Source organism: Orcinus orca, chromosome 11 (genome assembly GCF_937001465.1).
Source record: "Orcinus orca chromosome 11, mOrcOrc1.1, whole genome shotgun sequence".
NCBI lineage: Eukaryota > Metazoa > Chordata > Mammalia > Artiodactyla > Delphinidae > Orcinus > Orcinus orca.
The window spans coordinates 83358926-83380999 of record NC_064569.1 but is presented as its reverse complement, the minus strand read 5'-3'; the positions used below and the strand labels follow the sequence as shown (position 1 = coordinate 83380999).

General features: G+C 44.2%; 1 protein-coding gene and 2 long non-coding RNA genes across 4 annotated transcripts in view; 2 read left to right on the top strand and 1 right to left on the bottom strand.

The window, feature by feature from the left end:
• Window positions 1-14609, top strand: part of LOC117201145 (uncharacterized) — a 66487-nt gene extending 51878 nt beyond the window's left edge. Inside the window, exons 4-7 of the long non-coding RNA XR_007470249.1 lie at window positions 851-1056; window positions 11051-11186; window positions 11744-11925; window positions 14201-14609. This is a non-coding gene — a long non-coding RNA (uncharacterized LOC117201145). The remainder of the gene's footprint in view (window positions 1-850; window positions 1057-11050; window positions 11187-11743; window positions 11926-14200) is intronic.
• Window positions 1-22074, bottom strand: part of DRAM1 (DNA damage regulated autophagy modulator 1) — an 86822-nt gene that overhangs the window by 27499 nt on the left and 37249 nt on the right. The window contains exons 6-7 of one of the 2 annotated variants that reach the window (XM_004269461.4): window positions 18277-18369; window positions 15401-17704 (exon numbers count right to left, since the gene is read on the bottom strand). In XM_004269461.4, the coding sequence (XP_004269509.1) occupies window positions 17660-17704; window positions 18277-18369 (138 nt within the window). In that variant the 3' untranslated portion in view covers window positions 15401-17659. Of the gene's footprint in view, window positions 1-15400; window positions 17705-18276; window positions 18370-22074 lie in introns of those variants that run through there. The other variant, XM_033427620.2, reaches the window with a different exon arrangement.
• Window positions 1-22074, top strand: part of LOC125960514 (uncharacterized) — a 234738-nt gene that overhangs the window by 198457 nt on the left and 14207 nt on the right. The gene's annotated exons all lie outside the window — the stretch shown is intronic.

The following is a 22074-nucleotide window of genomic DNA, read 5'->3' as shown; positions in this document are numbered from 1 at the left end:
TGGCACACCTCCCTGCAGGGCCTGGGCATTCTGGTCCCCTCGTGCACACAACCAAAGGATGAAATCAGGTGAAAGCTGAGGACTCTCCAAGCTCCGAGTTCCTCTGAGCCGGAATGTAGAGAATTTCTATCGATGGAAAGTGATTTCTCTATCCTCTGTTAGTTTCTGTGGGCTACACTCCTGAATCTTATTTACACTTTTCTCTTGAGGAAAAAATTGTGTAAGCCTATGGAAAGTTTCTTTCCTAAGCGGCGGGTTCTGTGTAGGGGCAGCGTGGGCACGAGGGTGTAGTTAACAATGAGGGAAGTTGTAGGGAAACGTGACAATATCAACTTAGAAACGGTCACTCCAATCCCTTGTGTTTGACCTGGACAGGGAGGCCTGCCTGCTTTGTCCTACTTCACAGGAAAATGACAAAGAGGGGATAAGTGAGAAAAAGTTAAAAGTTATGTACAACCCTTTTGCCTCCAAGCCTCTTACAGCCTGCCACATCATTAAAAAGGCTTACTGTGTAAGTCTTACACCCAAAGTTTAGAGAAAAAGAAATATTAATTGAAAAAAACTTGTTATATGCTAATGAAGTTTGTTCTTTTCTTCACCTGTACAATTTTTTTTTAACTTATGTAAAATGAGAGAATTGGTGAAGGAAAGAAGAATTACTTTTTCAACTCACAGACTCTACATTTACTCCAATAAGAAATTCCACTGTCAAATGTAGTTGCCCCAAAGTGAACACAACCAACCACAAGCAGTTGAAAAGAGTTGGTTTATATGCTTTTCTATGTATAAAGGTAAAGGGCAAATGTACAGTGTTAGCTATCCTAATTCATTCCCAATTTTTTCTCCAAAGGAAAGAGAGGGAGAGAGACCCAAAAGGGAGAAGAGTTGGCTCTCAGTAGCTTTCCATTCGGCTGGAAAAGGAACAGCTCTGGTTGCTACAACTATGGTTGCTCCTTCTTGCTATTTATGGATGGTGTGGCTGTCACTGCAGTCCACTAGTGCCCCCTATTGTCCCCTTCAGGAAACTCACAGGGCAGCATGAACGGCTAAACCTGGGTAAGTCATCTTAACACCCTCGAAACTTTTCTGACAAAGAAATCTCAAAATTTTGAAACTATGCTTCCACATTTAATTCACTGAAAGACAGTTTATAGTCAAGTTACATTATTATTTCTGAGACTTAGAGAATGTTAGGAAGGATCTTTAGAAAGTATGTAGCCAATTGTTTTTTAACCTAAGTGTGGGTATTAGCTCTGAGAGATATTAGCAGTTATTATGTGAAACCAAAATGGGTTAGGAGACACTGGGTTAAATAAACATTAATTAAATATTAGATAAGCAGGTTCTTTCCTGCTGGTCTTCTCAGATCCTTTAATATGGATTGTGTGTCTCCCAAGGGGAAATGCAATTTCCCGATAACATTTGACAAGAACCACGTTATATATGAATTTCTTGTAGGGCTAATATTTCAGGGAACACTTTGCGAAAGTGCTAATTGAGTTCAAATGAATCATTCTACAGATTTGGAAATAGTCCCAGGGAGGTGCCAGTGGCTTTGTGGTAGTTAGTAGGGCCGCCGTGAGGATCTGTCAGGAGGCTCCCAGCTCCCAGAGCTGCTTCTTCACCAGAGAGCCTACCTCCTCCCCAGAGTCAATTCTTAGTATTCCTATTTCCACAAAGCGTGTTTACCTGTGGAATGGGAAATGGCATTGCCTTCAGCCAAGGATATTGGGAAAGTGAAGTAGACCCCTTTCAAGTATGCTCCAACTCTTTGGGGAGGAGAATTTGCTTCTGGTGTTTTCGATTCAATTTTGCTGTCTCTTGTGAAGAACCTTATTTTTTTATAAAAAATGTATATTCAGCAAATACGATGCACACGGTTTTCTGGTACTTGGAAGATTCAACATGATATAGCACATTGGGTAAGAGCAAAGGTTTGGAGGTCAGGTTCTGGTTCTGCCACATTCTGGCTGTGTACATTTGGACAAGTTACTTATCATCTTTAAACTCAAGATATGGAAACAACTTAAGTGTCCATTGACAGATAAGCAGATTAAAAAATTGTGGTGTGTATGTATGTGTATGTATATATATATATATATATATATATACACATATATATATATATATAATGAAATTTTATTCAGCTTTAAAAAAAAAGAAGGAGATCTTGCCATGTGAAACAACATAGATGAGCCTGGAAGACATTATGCTAACTGAAATAAGCCAGGCACAGAAATAAAACTGCATGATCTCACTTATATGTGGAATCTAAGAAAGTTGAATATATAGAAGTAAAGAATAGAATGATGGTTACCAGGGGTGGGAAGGTGGGGGAAATGGGGTGATGTTGGTCAAAGGATACAAAGTTGCACTTATGGAGGATGAATAAGTCTGGAGATCTAATGTACAGCATGATGTGGTTAAGAATACCATAGTGATTACTGGAAATCTGCTAAGAGTAATTTCAGTGCTCTCACCAAAACAGTAACTAAAAAAGTTAACTATGGGAGAAGATATGTTAATTCGCTTAATTGCAGTGTATGATTACTGCATACACTACGTATATGTGTATCAAATCATCTTGTCGTGGGACTTCCCCTAGCAACCAGTGGTCAAGACTCTGCACTTCTACTGCAGGGGGCACGGGTTCGATCCCTGGTCAGGGAACTAAGATCCCACATGCCTCGTGGTGCGGCCAAAACAAAAAAAATCATCATGTCGTACACCTAAAATATATAAAATTTTTATTTTAAAAACTCAATTTGTAAAATAAATAAAAGACTCAGAATCCCTATCTATAAAACCTGACTGGGCTTCCCTGGTGGCGCAGTGGTTGAGAGTCTGCCTGCCGATGCAGGGGACACGGGTTCGTGCCCCGGTCCGGGAAGGTCCCACATGCCGCGGAGCGGCTGGGCCCGTGAGCCATGGCCACTGAGCCTGCACGTCCGGAGCCTGTGCTCCGCAACGGGAGAGACCACAACAGTGAGGGGCCCGCGTACCGCAAAAAAAAAAAAAAACCTGACTAATCCCTTCTCCACAGGATTGTGTTGAGGACTAAATTAGAAAACACAGTTGCCCCTTGGTATCCACGTGGGATTGGTTCCACCACCCACCCATCCCCAACAGATACCAAAATCTGCAGATGCTCAAGTACCTTATATAAAATAAATACTCCATACCCAGGGTTCCACATCTGTGCAGATTTCAGCCAACCAGATTGAAATCTGTGGTTGGTTGAATCTGCGAATGTGGAATCCGGATACAGAGGGCCAACTGTACATGTAAAATGGTTAGTACAGTGCCAGCACATGTGTTTAATAAATATTTGCTGCTGCTGCTATTATTATTGTTTTCCTTATTATGATTATTGATATTATTATGATGCTATTATTGTTACTTTTATTGTCCCTGCCCTCAAGGACTTAATAGCCCAGTTGGTGATAGAAGACAAGCACACTCAGAAACTTCAAATAACAATATAAGGGAAAGGAACAGAGATAGCAACTAGGTCTCATGTCACTTGCCGTGAGCCTTCAGTGGCTGCCTCAAGTGCTATGTGGAGAAGAATTCTGAAGTTCTTGCCAGCCTTGGAGAGAAAGAGCACCAATATCAATTAGTGATGTTTTTCATGGGAATGAGGAGTATGAATGAAGTTATACCACACATACTTAACATTCTTAAAATGAATGATGAAATTCCAGATGTGACAGATTAGATAGAACAGTCATTTCTGGAGAAGATAAGATAGCTGGACCTTGGAGGATGAGTTTGATGTGAATAGAAGGAGATGAAGTAAGGGAGGGAGAGGTATCTGGCACCAGGGATTTTGTGAGCAAGTGTGCCAAATATAAAATCCATATGGCCTATTTGTGTGGCAATAAGTAGACCAGTCTGTCTAAAGAAGGGTTTGATGCTAAAGATTAGCTCTACAAATACGGTAACCAGAGATGCGGAGCTGGTGACGCAACATCCAATAAGTTCTCCCACTGTTCCCACAAATTCCCTCTTATGCATTGGGCCATGTGCCTGGATTTGAAGTTCAGAAAATGTGGATACCAGTAAGTCTCTAGCACCATCTTGTCTATCATGGAGCTGTTCAAAGGCTCTTTTCCGGGACCTCCCTGGTGGCGCAGTGGTTAAGAATCCACCTGCCAATGCAGGGGACACGGGTTTGATCCCTGGTCTGGGAAGATCCCACATGCCGCAGAGCAACTAAGCCCGTGTGCCACAACTACTGAGCCTGTGCTCTAGAGCCTGTGAGCCACAACTACTGAGCCTGCAATCCACAACTACTGAAGCCCGCACGCCTAGAGTCTGTGCTCCACAACAAGAGAAGCCACTGCAATGAGAAGCCCAGGTACTGCAAGGAAGAGTAGCCCCCGCTTGCCACAACTAGAGAAAGCTGCGCACAGCAACGAAGACCCCTCGCAGCCAAAAAAAAAGCTCTTTTCCATCATCCTTGCTCATGAAGACCATATCCTTTCATGTTTTCATATTTAGTCCCCAACTGCTGTTCAGAGCCCATTACTCTACGTGCACTTTAAAAAGTCCTTACAAATGTCTTCCATCACGTACAGATGGCATTGCAGCCCCAAGCATCTGATTCTCGGCAAATGCACACACAGATAAAAAGTCACTGAAAATGAAAAATGAAGAATCAACCTATCAGAAATTGCAGCTTGCATGTATACCATGTGCCTTCCCTCTATTCAGAACTGTGCTAGCTCTGGGAGGGATATCAAAGATGGGTTTATTAAAACCACAAATAAGGATGGGAAGTTTTGAAATACCCCATTTGCAAAACTTCATAACGTGACATAATGAGATTTTATTCATCCATTCTTTTTTATGGAGTATCTACCAAGAAGCAGGCACTTCTGTATTAGTTGAGACTTGTATGGTTACAAGTGACAGAGACCTAACTCAAGCTCATTTAAGCAAAAGAAGGGACTATAGTAAGGGATAATGTGACATCTGTGAAACCAAAAGACAGGAATGTGCCTGGGGCACAGGAACCACTGAAACAGAACTCCAAGACCATCAGGTTTCTCTTTTATTCTTCTTGTCTCTGTGCCTTCATTCACTCGCTTCCTTAGTTTCATTCTTCCTTCTAGCTAGCCATCACCTTTCTCCATGTGGTGAAAAACAGGGGGGCCAACAGCTCTCAGATGTACCAGTATATCTACATAGCTTTGGGCACTAGAAAGAAATTATCTTAACATTCTCTCTGGTTCCAAGTTGAAAAATCCCCGGGAAGGACTCATTCAAGTAGTTCAAGTCAGATAACTCCAAAGAGTCATGAAACAACATGGCAGCTCCTGTGGGAACCGTAAAGATGGGGCGAAGAAAGAGGAAACTTATGGAAGAGAGGGGGTGAAGTGCTGGGCCAACAACACAAGAGGTGCCTGTTCCACCTTCCCTTATTTGTTTTTTCATGCCAGTTCAGCTACGCTATCAACAAACAATTCCATTCATTTAATAAGCACTTATTCATTTACTGAGTGTCTGCTATGTGCCAGGTACTATGCTGGATTCTAAGGATGAAACGATGACCACGATGCCTCTTAGAGTGCTAGGCATTCAGAGATACAAAGAAATATAAACTAGACTTGGTTTAGGACCTCTGGAAACTTACCACATAACTGAAGGCAGAAGACTGTATTTGGAGAATCATCAAGGGGCAAGCTGCGTGCTATGGATAATGAAGGTAAAGGAAAGTGAGTGGGGTCAGTGAGGCCTGGAACCTTCCAGAGAAGCATCTTGGAGAGGGTGGTACTTCTGCAGGGTCTTTAAAGGGTGAGGAAGTTTTCGTTTATGAATACATGTGTTTTTTGGGTTTTTTTTAAAGAGTATATGATTTCATTTATAAATTTATTTATTTATTTATTTTTGGCTGTGCTGGGTCTTCGTTGTTGCGCACGGGCTTTCTCTAGTAGCGGCAAGCGGGGGCTACTCTTCATTGCAGTGCGTGGGCTTCTCATTGCAGTGGCTTCTCTTGTTGCGGAGCATGGGCTCTAGGCACGCGGGCTTCAGTAGTTGTGGCCCGCGGGCTCAGTAGTTGTGGCTCACGGGCTCTAGAGCACAGGCTCAGTAGTTGTGGCACACGGGCTTAGTTGCTCCGCGGCATGTGGGATCTTCCCGGACCAGGGATCAAACCCATGTCCCCTGCATTGGCAGGCAGATTCTTAACCACTGCGCCACCAGGGAAGTCCCACTACACGTGTTTAAAGTGCAGAATTTTCACAACATCACACTAAGTGAGGCCTCTGCTCCTGGCTGTCTGCATCTGGAATGCAGCCGGGGGCCAGTGGCCCTGTTCCCTTCTCAGAGACAGGACTACCACCCACAGCTCTTCTGATAGCCTTGCGTTTTATTGCCATGGCCTGTTGGATCAAAGCCTCTGAGTTTGATGCAAGTTCAGAATAATTTCCTTCAAGGATTAACTCATCTTTCTGGGCTTGGGGAGCTACACAAGCAACATCTGGTACAGCCTGCAGAGGCATTCTTCACCCAAGGAGTTTCAAATTTCAACATGTGAGCCGTCCTGCTGAATAACATCATCAACGGGAAACAGCACTCAGAGACCTCATCTGGTGGTAACAAGAGCTCTGTGTAATGCCCCGAATCATGTTTTGCACACGACAGTAATAAATGGTGCAAACTGTAACAGGTCCTTTATCACTTTGTTTCTTGCCAAAGGGACTGAATTCCACACTGCTGGGGTTGAAATCCCCTTGTGGGCGTCCTCTGGGGCCATTTCATAGCTCGTGATAGCACTATTAACAACCCCCATCCTGTGCATGGACCAGCCCATAGGCTCACATTTTAATGTAGTCACAGGGAATCTCATGGTCAGTTCCTTTTCTAAGATCCCATCTCTCACCTCTCTGTCTGCCCAGGCGTTCCTGGAAAATCCTTGGTTGGGCCCATTTCCTTGCCCCTTGGTAAATCCTGGCTTTATTCTTCCACACTGTGTTTTTGATATCCCTGGCTCTGCCCTCTGCATCCTATGGGTTAGTCCCACCACTCCTGGAGTTCTCTTCAAGGTCAAGATTTTACCATGTTCTTAAAGGCGAAACCCTATAATAGTTGGGTGTTATGTGTCAGGGATGTATTATTTACAGGGGCACTATTATCATCACCAGTAAGGAAAATGAGGCTCAGAGTTTGAGTAAATTGTCCAGGTACAAGATATGAACCCATGTCTGTCTCACTTCTAAGACTGTGATCTTTTTAAGGGATAAATAAAGGAATTCCAGAATATGGTCATGGGAGTCCCACATGGGAATCCGTACTTCCAAGTGGGGGAGGGAGAAGGAAAGAGAAATAAGGAAAACATGACCCAGAGTAGTGGCCCTGAATTCAAAGGAGGAGAATTTTGAGACATGGTGAATTGTGTCTAAGGCCACAGTTGGAGAATATGGAGAGCATTGGCATGAAGAAGACTATTGGCAAGTGTTTTCAAGAAAAAGTTCAGTTGAGTAATGGGTCTGGAAGAGGTTAAGTAGTGGGTAGACTGCAAACAAAAAGAAAGGGCCACCACATAGATGATGGAATAAAGTGAAAGGCTGTTCTGTATCTACTAAACTTGAAACTCGGGGTGGAGGGGGATGGGGCGGGGACCCAAGAATTGTTTTGACAAGCCCTCCAGGTGATTCTGATACACACTAACGCTTGTGGACCACTGCTATAGTACAGTTCTCAGCCTTGGCCACACATTGGAATCACCTGGAATAATGATGCTTCTGCTCTATTCCTGAAATTCATTTAGTTGCTCCAGGCAAAAGGCTGTTTACAAAACTCTACAGGTGATTCTAATGTGCAGCTAAGAGTTGAAAACCACTGCTACCTCAAAGAGGAAGTGGAAGGGGTAAAAATAACTGTGATGCCAAGGGCTAGCTGTGCCAGACATTGTGCTAAGGATAAGAACATGCTTTTAAATATTTAATGGGCATAAGGAAAACCCAGCGAGCTCCCAGGTGCTTTACGGGCATTGCTCCAGTGAATCTTCATGACAAGACTATGAGGCAGGTATGATGGTTATTCCCATTTTACAGATGAAGACACTGAGGTTCCATGAAGTTACCTGACTTGCTGGGGCATCAAAGCTGGAACTTGAAAACCAAGTCTTTGACTCCAAAGTCAAAGATTCCTTTTTTTTAGAATTGTGATAAAATATATATAACATAAGAATTTGCCACTTTCACCATTTTGAAGCATACGGTTTTAGTGGCATTAAGCACATTCACAATGTTGTGTAACCACCACCACTATCCATTTCCAGAACTTTTTCATCATCTCAAAACATATACTCTGTACCCATTAAACAGTAACTCCCCATTCTCCCCTCCCTCCAGCTCCTGGTCACTCCTATTCTACTGTCTGTCTCTATGAATTAAAGTATTCGTTCTAAATCATCCTTTCCAGATGGGCTCAAAGAAGAAATGAAGGTGCTGAGGTTGATCATTTTTTCTCCTTGAATAAGGTATCTCTGAGTTAGGTGAGGCTCCCACCTGAAACCCATGTCCCCAGATACTGAAAAACTTGTAATTCCCACCAAACAGCATAAGCTCTCTTGCCTCTGTTCCACAGCACAGGTGAATCCCTTTTCCCACCTTGCCTTCATTTAGCAAACTCTATCTCCTCCTCCAAGTCTCCCTCCAGGCATGACCATCCCTAGGGAACTGAACCAAGCTCTTCAACTAGCACAGTCCCACAGACCAGGCTTTGCAAACTAATGTTAACTCGAACCACCTAAGCGTCTTACTAAAATGCAGATTTGGATTTAGTGAGTCTGGGTTGGGGCCCTAAGATTCTGAGTTTCTATCAAGCTTCCAGGTCCCTGGAACACACTTTGAGCCATGAGGTCAGAGAGGGCAGTGCTTCACCAGAGCATGTTATTTGTCTTATTTTTTTTTAACTCCAGTGTTTCCTTGGCTGTTTCTCCACTCCACTATAAATACCTTGAGGGCAGAAACCCATCTTATTTATGGTTATATTCCAGAGACTAGCACGGTGCCAACCCAGAGTAACTCTCAATAAATGTTGAATGAATGAATAAATAAATGAGCTCACAGGCTGGAAGGATAAAAAGGAACAGATCTGTGAAGAGCCTGGTAAGCCATACTAAGGAATTTGAAATTTATCCTGAAGTTATGGGGAGCCACTGAAGGATTTTAAGAGGCTGTTGTATCAAATGTGTATGTGCAGTGTGTAAGATGTGTTGGAAAGGACCTAGAATGAAATTAAGGAAACGATAGTGAGCTACTGCACTAGTCCAGGCAAATAATTATGAAGGCAAATAATTATGAATAAATAAGGTAGTGATGGTGGGAATGGGGAGGAGGAAGAGGTTTCAAGGCCATGTAGATGGTTAACCACATATCCCCATTTGCCTCCGACAAACCCAGTTTCCTTCTGGTTCACTTATTAATAATGTCCCTTTCATTCCCCAGAATGCCCTGGTTTGGATGATAATTATCTTTTAACCCAGTACATAGGAGATAAAGTTAATAGAACATGAGGTGGGGTTGGGGAGCAGAGTGTTTCTGCCCTGGGTGACCCAGGGAATGGTAACACCATTCACCAAACCAGGCAGTCCAGGAGGAGAAGCAACGGGAGAAGTTTCTTTTTAAAATAAAAATAGTTAAAAAGTGAGCCAGTGAAAAATATTCAGTAAATTGCAGTAAGAGGATGACAAAAATTGCAAAGGAGACACACAAATGGTTGAAGTCTGGGGAGTATTGAAGGAAGTTATCATCCTCCCTCCCTGAACCTCTGAACTGAGTTAGTCTCAGAGCCATTTATTAGGAAACCTGCCCTCATCTGCCATTCACACCAGCTGCAGATGGGAAGTCGAAATGGCCAATTAATTCCGGGTTTTTTTCCTCACTTCTCACTTTCTTTTTTTGGCTACATTGGGTCTTCCTTGCTGCGTGTGGGCTTTCTCTAGTTGTGGCGAGCGGGGGCTACTCTTTGTTGAGGTGCGTGGGCTTCTCATTGCGGTGGCTTCTCTTGTTGCGGGTCACAGGCTCTAGGCACATGGGCGTCAGTAGTTGCAGCATGCAGGCTCAGTAGTTGTGGCACACGGGCCCTAGAACACATGGCATGGACTCAGTAGTTACAGTGCGAGGGCTCTAGGGCACACGGACTTCAGTAGTTGTGGCACGTGGGCTCAGTAGTTGTGGCTTGCGGGCTCTAGAGCGCAGGCTCAGTAATTGTGGCACAAGGGCTTAGTTGCTGCGTGGCATGTGGGATCTTCCCGGACCAGGGCTCGAATCCGTGTCACCTGCATTGGCAGGTGGATCCTTAACCACTGTGCCACCAGGGAAGCCCCACTTCTCATTTTCTTCTCTTCAAGTCACTGCTGCATCTGCTCCCAACAGCCAACGACTTTTGAGTATCTTCAGCATTAATTGGCTCACAGCTGACTGTGGTCTTTCAGACAGTCAAAACAACGACAGAGCACACCAAGGCCTAGTTAACTGAGTCTTCTCAAAAGAACACATCCCCCGGTTTGAGCCAAAGGTCAGGGAACACCAAAATGTTCTACCTCATTTATAAGCCCGATGACACAAGATCCTCACTAATGTCGTCTATTCATACTTGCCAGCACCTTGGCTCTTCCCTCCCCTACAACATGTCAGCAACTGGGTAATTATTTAATAAACCTCAGAGCATACCTTTGCTTCTCTCGGCCAGAGAGACCAGGGATTTTCCTGGTTTCAGTTTCAAGGTGGTTCTGACTTCAGAGTTCCAAGTGTGGTCAAGCGGAAGAATAAATTCACCCGCTAGAGCCTTTTGAGGGAACTTTCAAACAAAACTCTGGCTTTTCAAGTATTAAGAGGAAATGACAGACTGAACTAAGCTCAGTATTCATTTTAATACACGTGTTAAAGGTTATGTTAGCAGCTGTCAAATTGCTGGCCAGCTCTAACTACATCACTCTTCACCCTAAATCAGATATCTTGGGTGGCACCCGGAATGTGCTTCTCTGGGCTGACCCTAAGCAACAGGATTGTTCAAGAAGGTGAATTTTGTCTTCCAGGCATTCCTATCACTTGTGCTAACATTAGCCTGATGAGCAAGAGAGCTGGAACCTGGGACCCCGAGCCCGGAGACCCTTCTGCTTCCGCTGGAGGCTCAGAGAACTCTACATCCTCCAACCACATCACCTGCTGGAGGTAGGATGCCAAGCCCATCCGTCTGACAAGTGTGAGCACTGAGGACTTCTGTTACTCAGCCTGGGGGAAGCCTAAGTGGTCTCTGCACCCCACCATGATTGCCTCCTTGGCAAGTAGAGAGCAGATGTTTCTAACCCCAAGTCCATCTTACTGCACCAATCAGAAGCAAAAGATACTAAGAGTTCAGAGTCCTAAGAAACCACACCTCACAGCTACCAGGGCCTTAATCATACTGAAAGGCCCCCAGCCCCCAGCCTCACTGCCCCATGGCATCCTTAGCCATTTCGGTGCTCCCCTTCAAGGGTCATGCATGGCTGTGGGAGAGCTAATCTCAAACTCCCACCAAAGATTGGTGTGGCACAGGAGCCCTCTCTCTATCATGTTCCCACTACCTACTCCCTGTCCCCTTCTCACAGTATCTTCGTTGTGGTTGGATGCTCAGTCAATATTAACAGGAACTGAGTCATAATGCAAGCAAGTAAAGAAATGTTCTTGGTGGTTAAACAAAAGTCCCTGAATAGCTGGTACTGAGAAAACTTTATGCTGTCTCTCCACAGGTAGTCCCAACTTTGTCTTTTTCAAAATGACAAAAGGATTTTGTGGACAGTGAAACTATTCTGTATGATACTACAATAGCAGCTACATGCCATGCTACATTTGTCAAAACTCATGGAATGTGCACCACACCAAGAGTGAACCCTAATGGATACTACAGACTATGATGTAATGATGTATCAAGGTAGGTCCATCAATTAAAGCCTATTATTTCTAAGTAAGTTAAATTTCTCAAAGCTGGAGAATCAATCCCTCTCTCCCTCTCTCTCTTTCTCTCCCTCTCTCTCTCTCTCTCTCGCCCCTGCATCGCTGGTGTCCCCCACTCATTGGGTCATTCCACACTGACCACCAAGCTACAAGGTCAGGGAGGACCAAAAGGCTTGTGGATTCTCCCTGGTTCTGTAATGGTTCAGTTTGCCAGAAAGAGGAAAGGGAATATTGTGGCTGATGATTGATGTCTATAAAAGCAAAATGTTCTCAGAAGATAAGGAAGTATAAGTGAAGTGGCAGCCCTTCAAAGAGATCCCAAAAGAGAAAGTGGATAGAAAAGGGATGAGATTAGAAGAGGCAGAGACAAAAGTGCAAGATCACAATGAAAAACCCAAGTGAGATGGAGACACTCTTGACCATGAAAAGGAGAGTGGGCATCAGTTGGGAGGAGGTAAAAGACAGTGGCGTTCTGCTGTCCGCAGAGAGGGGAGCAAACAGCCTCACCCTCCCTGCCCTAGGGGCTTAAATAAAAGAGTGAAGAGGGCTTTGTAAACAGTGACACCATCAGCTGGCTTCTGTCCCACACCATGTACTGCAGAATCCACATGATGAATGAATGAGTTGCCAAGAAAAGGTGAACTTAAAATCAGCATCCCCAGTTTAGATGGAAGGGTGAAATAGCTGGAAAGATTTTCCAACAAAAAACACTCATGTGATAAGGTTCCAAAGGCAAGAAGATAGTATTTGTCACATCACAGATTGCAGTTCCCGTTGGTCCCAGCATTCCCACTCACGGGAATTTCTCCCACAGATTTCCTTGCACCTGTGTGAAATGCTGTATGTACTAGGTCACTCACTTATAATTGCAAAGCTTGGAAACCACATGATTGGTCATCAAACAGGGGACTTGTTAAATAAAGGATGGCACATAGAATACTGTACAAGTGTAAAACAGAACAAAAAAACCCAAAGAAGCTCTCTGTGTGTTGATAAGGAAACATCTCTGAGATACATTGCTTAGTCAGAAAAGGCAGGCTCAAAACTGTTTGCAAGATATGCTACATTTGGGATAGAAATTAAAAGGGAAATGTTCTTAAATGTGTGTTTCTGCTTGTATTTTCATTAAAAGGGGCTATCTGCCAGAAGAGCGGTGAATTAAGTGTGGGTAGAGGAAAGTACAAAGGCTTTTCACAGAGTACCTTTTTATATCGTTTTGATTTTTGAATCACATCAATATATTACTGATTCGAGATTTTAAAAAAAAGAAAACATGGTTCAGAGAGTAAGGGCTGTGAGTGGGAACAGTTGAATCACCTGTTATCTAGAAATTATCTTTCCACCCCAGCACAGTGAGTCCAGATAACAGCAGTTTGCTGTATTTGCATATTAGGAGAACTCTTGGGTATTTGTATTAAGTCAGGGCTCTTATAGGAATAAGCATGGGAAATCCAGCTCAAGTTTACCGAAGTTAAAAAGAGATTCATGTAACCGAAGAGTCCAGAGGTAGAGCCGGCTCTGGGGATGGAGGGCTTTGCTCATCACTGAGGGACTACCTAGGCTGCAGGCTCACTAGGCATCATCTATCTCATGGCACCCTGACCCAAACCACAGTGCAGATGGCTGGTAGCCCCTTCAGCATTTTCCAAGCATTGATTTTGGAGGTCACCCCCCCCCCCCAGTGTGAGTTTGGCATACCGCTGCCCTTCGTTTCAGAAGATGAATCTGCTGGGGGTGACCCAGGAGCGTCAGAAGCTTCTCCTCCAGGGCTTGAGGCTGTGGTTGCTCTCTTGTGCAACAGACAAGATGCAGATGCATGACATTCTGGCCTTGGGAATGCAGGGTATTCAGAGCCAGACCAAGAGTATGTGTGTGGGGAGACGGCTGGGCCTCCAGGCTTGCCAGAATCAAGGAATGGGAGAGAATGGAGACCACTTATCTTCCTCCCACTCCCCCTTCCTCATTCCAGGCCCAAATACCAGACCAGTGTGTCTCCAAATGAGTAAAAACTGGGAACATGGGACCATGCCACATGTAAGGGATGTTAGGAAACCCAAACACAGCACAACACTGATGTACTTAATTTGGTTTATGAAATACAATTTCTGTGGAATCCTCTGTTAATGTTTGGGGAGAAAAAAAAAAAAAAAAAGATGCACTGGATTAGAAAACAAGAGTCCCAGACAGGAATCTGTTGCCATCCGGTGGTAGAACCACTTACAGGTCACTGAACCTCTTTTTCTTTGCCTCAGTTTCCTCATTTGAAGCATGTGACAATTAACTGCCTGACCAATCTCACAGAGGTTAAATAAGAACACGAGAAGCTTGGAGAAGTATAAACATAACTTTGAAGTTAACGGAAGGTACATTATTACCTACCTGGCTTACATTTACTTATCTTATTTTTACCTGAAAAGATTGGCAGCAGGTAAAATTTGGTTTGCTCTGAATCAAGTTGGGTTGGCTTTTCTGACCTGTGGGGTCAGGGAAGACTTTAATTTCATAGTGGAATCTGCAGCTTTTTGTCTGTGCAAGATCCATTTATCATCCCTTTCTTCTGAGAAACAGCTTTCCCGCACCATCAGCCCAGTAGTTTGGGCGGTGTGGACCCCTCAATGCTCCAGAGGTGGACATGTGATGCTGGTCTGACCAATCAGAGCATCATCACGCCTCCCTGGGCTACAGGATGGGCATGTGACCCAAGGCAGCCAATCAGAGACAGTGAGTTTCAATTGGAGAGCTTTGGTTGGAACTTTTAGGAAGCCCTCTCATTCCACTGGACAGTTTGTAGCCTGGGTCTTCTAGAAGCCATCTCACTCCCACCAGGGGAAAGCCTGCCTGAGAATGATGCCAACAGAGAGAAAAGCAGAGCTGAGAGAAGGAGAGAACAGATGGAGTCCTGGTGGCACTTGTGGATCCAGCCATCCCTATAGCCAGCTCTACCCCCGGACTTCTCATTACTTGAAGCAATAGATGCCCCTTTTTCCTTCAACAAATTTGAGTTGGATTTCTGGTGCAAACTTCTGATACTACTATTCAAGAATCTCTACAAAGATGAGCCATCCTGCCCACATGCAAATCTACATGAATTAAGAATACATAAGGTGGGCTTCCCTGGTGGCGCAGTGGTTGAGAGTCCGCCTGCCGATGCAGGGGACACGGGTTCGTGCCCCGGTACGCGAAGATCCCACATGCCGCGGAGCGGCTGGGCCCGTGAGCCATGGCCGCTGAGCCTGCGCGTCCAGAGCCTGTGCTCCACAACGGGAGAGGCCACAACAGTGAGAGGCCCACGTACCGCAAAAAAAAAAAAAAAAAAAAAAAAAAACACATAAGGTTTAAACTCTACCTTTATAGAGTCCAAGTGGAGCTAGAATCCTTTCCCGGATAAATATACTTCATGGTAGCACCCAGTCGACACAATTGTAATTTAACAGAGACACAAACTACTAAAATAAAGAAATATTTCATTTTATTTTACTCCTTTAGCCATGAGGTCCAAGGAAATGCAAGTTCATGGAAACTAGAAGTAATACCAGAATACGGGTAAGATCAGCTTTAGAGATTTCATGGAATCAGCAGAACGTGATTGTCTGGAGTGATTTTTGGCCTTCTCAGTTTGCCAAGCCAGGTGTACCATTTTGTCTAGCCCATTTAACAATTTCTGTGGTAACTGTCCAGGATGAAGAAAGTCATCATAGAATGGAGAAGCCCAAACAACTGAAACGTTTACAGCACACAGAGCAGAACAGTCAATATTACAAGGTGACACAGACTATTTAAGCACTTAATTAGTAAACCAGAGTAAATCTCATTATGCAGCACTACAAATATCCCTAGCCATGCCTTCATTTGCTCATTCCTTCATTCATGCATCCAGTGAGTATTTATTTATTAAGCACCTACTGTGTACCAGGAGGCAGCCTGGTAAATGCTGGAGTTACAAAGACAAAGATTAAGGCACAGACTCTGCCCTCAAGGAGCTCCCAATCTAAATCTTGCACAGAGATATAGAAATGAATGACAATGCATCCAGAAGGGCTGATAACAAAAGTCTGTTCCAAGGGAGACCCAGCTCTGGATTCATTCTACTGCAGGTTCCACGGTAAAGGTCAGTGGCATTCCTCTGCTTCTGCAGAACATAGCTTTAACCAGTATTTCAGTTCCAGTGTTACACAGAGAGCCACAGCATTATAACAAGTTACCACTAACCCAGCAGCGGGTCTGAGGCTCTCACCACTGAACCTTTAGGGGAAATAGAGTGTGACCTTGCAGAAGTGGCTGACCACCCCTGAGTCTCACTCCTTCCTCCACAGCTATCCAGGCGGGCTGCTCTGCCCTTGGCATATGCCCTCAAGGTCTGGACCCACTTGGCCAGACATGGGTTTATGGTCTGGAGGGTTCCTGAAGAAGAGTTCCTTCTCTTCAACTTCTAAACCTAAGCCTTCCTATTTCAAGACCCACTTCTTCCTCTGGAATGACCTGCTTTTCATTTGTCATTTTTGATTTGGGTGAAAAGTGGCACCATGTGCAGGTCTTGCTGAGCAAAGGACCTGCTTCACATTTTGTAAAGTGTGCAAACATCCAGCCATAGGCATTAAGAAGAGGAGCAAACAAACTCCATCACACACCCTGCTCCCCTTTCTCCTCTCTCAGACCTGCGCTCCCATCAGCACGTTGACTGGCGTAAAATGAATGCAAGGTGTTAGTTGCAGCTTCTGAGTCAGACTGTATGTCAAGTTATGCCAGTAACAATAAAGGGTAGTTTTATAAGTGGAATCTGCAATGCTGTTTGCAGACTGGCTTTTGCAGAGGTTTAGTATTAAGCAAAAGTCTCCTTCCCATAATCCTGCCTTACTTGGATATTCCCTGAGACACACTCCCCTCTCCCCGCTCATCTGGTAAAGACAACAGTCCGGAATCCAGTGAGTTTTTCCTGTTAGTTGTTCACCTGCATTTCACTCTGTTGTTAGAAGGCTTTTGATTTCTAAGCTGCCTTGCTAAATCAGTCCTACCTGGAGTTACATCACTACGGACTGCCAGTTAGCAGCAAGGGTAGAAGCTTGGTCTCTGTGAGCAGAGAGGCCTGTGGGGGGGACAGAATTTCAAAACCGTGGTCTTCCGTGGTCACTGAGTTAATGTGCATAGTGGTATTAAGGCCTTTCAACAGAAGCATTTTGCTTGGTTCATCTAAAAATCATAGTCTCTTAGTGTTAGTTTATTAACGAAATCTTAATGATCATTATAAATTGAATTTTATAGATGCTCTTGAGATATAAAATTATACAGTGCATTCTCTAAAAATGAAATTTTAAAATGAATATTCCCTGATTTTACTTTTTAATGAATTCCTCCTTTAGTGTATTTCTATAAATCTCTTACAGACAAAGAAACAAAACAGAATCTGTACAAAAAATAAGAGGTCTCCATTTTCTGGAACACCTTATCTTTTCTGTAATGAATTAGTTAATATAAAAAAGTGTCTACTTAGAAAATTATAAAAACATTGCTACAATGTCATAAATGCTCTACATTCTCTAGGAAAACATACCTTTGGAAATAGTACAACTATTGGGAATTCTTAAAGAAATTTAAGTCCTGGATGTGCTGCAGATGAATTCCACGCAGGGCAGCGTTAAAACCCTGTCTATCCTCTGTACCACTTCTAGAAATTGTCTGCCACTTTCCTTGAGTGAGATTGAATTCTCCTTCCTTCAAACATCACCATTGATTTCTGTGGATATCCTTAGGGTGACACTCTATTTTTAAAAAAATAAAAAAGGTTTAAAAGAAGGTAAACAATTCCAGTGCCAGCTCTGAAACTCCCAACAGCTTTGCACCCCCTCAGAGATGATCTCACTATGGTTTGTACTGAGCTCGAGTTGGGTCCTCAAGAGTTTTCTTGGCCTTCTCTCTAACCTTTTAGCTAGTAATTCACTTGTTTCAAAATGTAAGATTTTCCCTGTTGCCAAATCTGACAAGGTCCCATCTTCTCTCTGCCTTGAGAACATTTTTCAACAACACACTTTTATTTTTAAGAAAAGACATATTTCCTGTTATTTGGAACTTGTGAGACCTCTTTGAAAAAAAAATAACCAGGATCTATGACTATAAGCATCAAATGGCAGAGGACAGATGAACGTTTCCTTGTTTAGGAGAGCTATTCAAGATGCTTTCCTTTGGGAATACACTAAATTGCACAATACTTACATATTTTTTCAAACACATAAGGGTAAAAAGATAGTGCTCTTATGTTAAATGCAAGAAATGTTCTATGGATTTCTACTAATCCGCATCATAACTTATAACATTTGTATTGATAAATACCTACCTGGAAATCGTAGATGAATGTTAGAAAGTAGAAAATAAAACCAAAGGCCACTGTCCATTCACAGATCGCACTCACTACGTGATATACATAATCCTAAGAGCAACAACAAAAAAAGAAACAGAATTTAGCCTAAATGCATTCACTTTAGTGGACATACTGAAATAATAATGAGCAGGTCAGGCCAAAGGAAAAAGCTGTCCAGTGAGCATAAATCAACCCCCGGAGGAAACACGGTAAGCAAGGCCATGTGGATGCACATCAGGGCAACTGCCCGATAAGAATGTGAATACAATGACCCCAAAAGTTCTCTCTGGTTCTCACACACTCTGGCTTTAAGACTTGTCTGTGGAACCTCAACAGGCAGAAGAAGGATCACAAAACGGCTGAGAGTGGAAAGCAAATTTGGACTCAACAGAAGAAAGAACTTTCCATACAAGGCATGACTTGCTCTCCCACAGCTGGGAATCCCAAAGTTGAAAGGCAGGCTTGAAAAGCACCTACCCAGTGTCCATGTGGTTATTCCAGACTTCAAGTATGCATCTAAAGGAAACTGGCTATCACCCCTGGGCTTTGTGTTTCTCTGTTACTATAGAAAATGTCAGTTCAGAAAACAGGTCTGCTTGATGTTGTAAGGTAAGCACAGCTACAAAGCAAATGCTAATTATGAGACTATTTTCTTGGGGGCAGGAATGAGAGAATGGAGGACAAGAAAAGAGAATGGCTTTAATTCGGGGTTCCAAAGTCAGCTGCCTCTGGAGGCCAGGAAACTAATAAAAAGAAATGAAACTGACGGTTGCAAAAAGAGGGACAATGGGGAGCCCACGCCCCATCAGCTCAATTCCATTCTCGCCAGTAGGAAAGTATGACCCCAGTGTTCCTTTGAGATTAAAAAAAGAGAGAGAGAGAGAGAGAGAGAGAGACTTCCCTGTTGGTCCAGTGGTTAAGACTCTGTGCTTCCAATGCAGGGGGCTTGGGTTTGATCCCTAGTCAGGAAACTAAGATCCCACACGCCATGCGGCGGGGCCAAAAAAAGGCCCACGGAGTGTGTGTGTGTGTGTGTGTGTGTGTGTGTGTGTGTGTGTGTGAGATAGCTCCCCTGATTTTTAAATACTGGAAACCATTTTTAAACACCATCTAAGTAAAAAATGCTTGTCTAAACTTTGACTTTAGCCCACATGCCCAATTAGCCTGTGGACTGTCATCAGTTCCATCCCTCTGATTTCAAATCATAACCTACATTTTCTTCCTACTTCACTGTCTGCTCTGCCGTAGGTTACAAGTGTGAACAAACAAGTGTGCTAGATTACAGGTCAGTTCTTTTCTTTGATCCACCACAAAGGTCTAATTGAGGCACATCAAACTCTCAGACACCACCGCTCACCCTCCCCACGGAGGATCACATCCACCCACTGTTCTCATCCAGGCCACTCCGGGGAGAATCTGACCGGCCTACGTTACAGGCTCGAGAATGGGGGCCACTTCCTTTTCAAAGGTGACAGCACTAGGGGACCCACCCCATCTCCTATCATCTCTAGACAATGAAGATGGCTTAATCAAATAGAAGCAGAATTTGGGGGTGGGAGAGGATTTCTGTAGCATGATATTAATAACAGTGCACTGAAGGAGGGGTCCAGACTCTTCCACTACACATATATGAACACAGGCAAAGCTCTAATCTCCTTGCTACGTAAAGTGGGACAAGGACATCATAATTCTTATCCTCCCTACCACGTTAAGTCAATGCACAGGAATGTGCTGTGAAACCTCTGAAGCACTCCACAGTTTGGGGCAGGACCTAAACGATTATTCTGTTCCGTGAACTTATGTAAAGAGTTTTCTTTGCATTCGTGGATATTGGGGAACAGAAGGGGAGTGAATAGAAAACCAGGTACTTTTCACATTTTTAAGATAGAAAATGAAATGAAAAAAGGTTTTTCAACTGGGGAATATGCTTTGATGAATCCTTCCCAGCTGCTGATTTGTGGTGGACGGCCTCCCCCCAGTGGTTAAGAAGTAAAATACACCTAGGGCTACTCTTCTGTGAGCTCTCCTTATCAGGAAGCACTTTTTTTCTAACTTCTGCCTGGCTCGTCCTCACCGTCTTCAGTCTCTCACTTGCTTCTGGCAGGCTTCCATCACCTGCCAGAATCCCCTCTGGTGGAAAATGCTTCCTCTGACCCTGCCATTACCCCGACCAGGGATCGAACCTATGCTCCCTGCAGTGGAAGCACGGAGTCAACCAATGGACCACCAGGGAAGCCCCTGAAACTGCTTTTTTTTTTTTTTTAAACAAAGGGATTGGGCTTTTTTTTTTTTTTGGCTGCATTGGGTCTTCGTTGCTACATGCGGGCTTTCTCTAGTTGTGGCGAGCGGGGGCTGCTCTTCATTGCGGGGTGCAGGATTCTCATTGTGGTGGCTTCTCTTGTTGCAGAGCACGAGCTCTAGCCGCGCGGGCTTCAGTAGTTGTAGCAAGGCAGGCTCAGTAGTTGTGGCTCACGGGCTGTAGAGCACAGGCTCAGTAGTTGTGGCTCATGGGCTTAGTTGCTCTGCGGCATCTTCCTGGACCGGGGCTCGAACCCATGTCCCCTGCATTGGCAGGCAGATCCTTAACCACTGCGCCACCACGGAAGCCTCTGAAACTGCTCTTTGAAAAACATCAGTAACTCCACCTGCCCCTTGGGAAAAACTGCTGCTTCTCACTAATTCCCTTCTCTCTGTAGGTAACTAACGACATGAGTTGATCTTAATTCGAAACATCTGATTCCTTGTGTTCTGATGTTTGGTCTGGAAACTACCCGTCACTCTACCCTATGCTCTGATGGCTCTTGATCCTACCCCAGGTCTAGTCCGCCATGTCTAACTGGACATTTCTCTTCGGCGTTTCACTATAGCTTCAGATTCAACGATTCTGAAACCAAACCCATCCATTTCTCCCCATGAAATCATTTATTCCTGTTAAGGACCCAATCTTTTCTTCTTCTTTTTTAAAAATATTTATTTGGCTGCGCTGGGTCTTAGTTGCAGCATGCAGGATGTTTTAGTTGTGGCACATGGAATCTTTAGTTGCGGCATGCAAACTCTTAGTTGCAGCATGTGGGATCTAGTTCCGTGACCAGGGATCAAATCTGGGCCCCCTGCATTGGGAGCGCTGAGTCTTAGCCACTGGACCACCAGGGAAGTCCCAAGGGACCCAATCTTATCTGTTCATGAGAACAGGTTCTTTGGTTCACCCAAGACAAAAACTTGGAAGTCATCTTCACTTCATCACGTCCTTTCATTCTTATGCTATTTCTTCCAGTCTAGGGGAATCTTGATTTAAAATCTAAACTAGTGGAACTGCCTTCTCTCTGCCATCCTAACTCCGGTCTCTCTCCTCTTCAATACATCCCAGGTGTCTCTTCTAATTTTCTTCCAATAATATTCTTTTTTTTTTGCGGTACGCGGGCCTCTCACTGTTGTGGCCTCTCCCGTTGCGGAGCACAGGCTCCGGACGCGCAGGTTCAGCGGCCATGGCTCACGGGCCCAGCCGCTCCGCGGCATGTGGGATGATGCCGAATCCCACACGAACCCGTGTCCCCTGCATCGGCAGGCGGACTCTCAACCACTGCGCCACCTGGGAAGCCCTCCAATAATATTCTTTTAATTTACTTTCCTGTTCAAAAGCCTGCGGCCGATCACCTACATCAAGCATGAGCCTCTCTGCCCACCTCTTAAAGCCTTGCACAAACTATTCCCCCACAACCTTATCCCCGACCACATTTATTTCTCACCCTATGCTGATACAAACTATCTTCTACT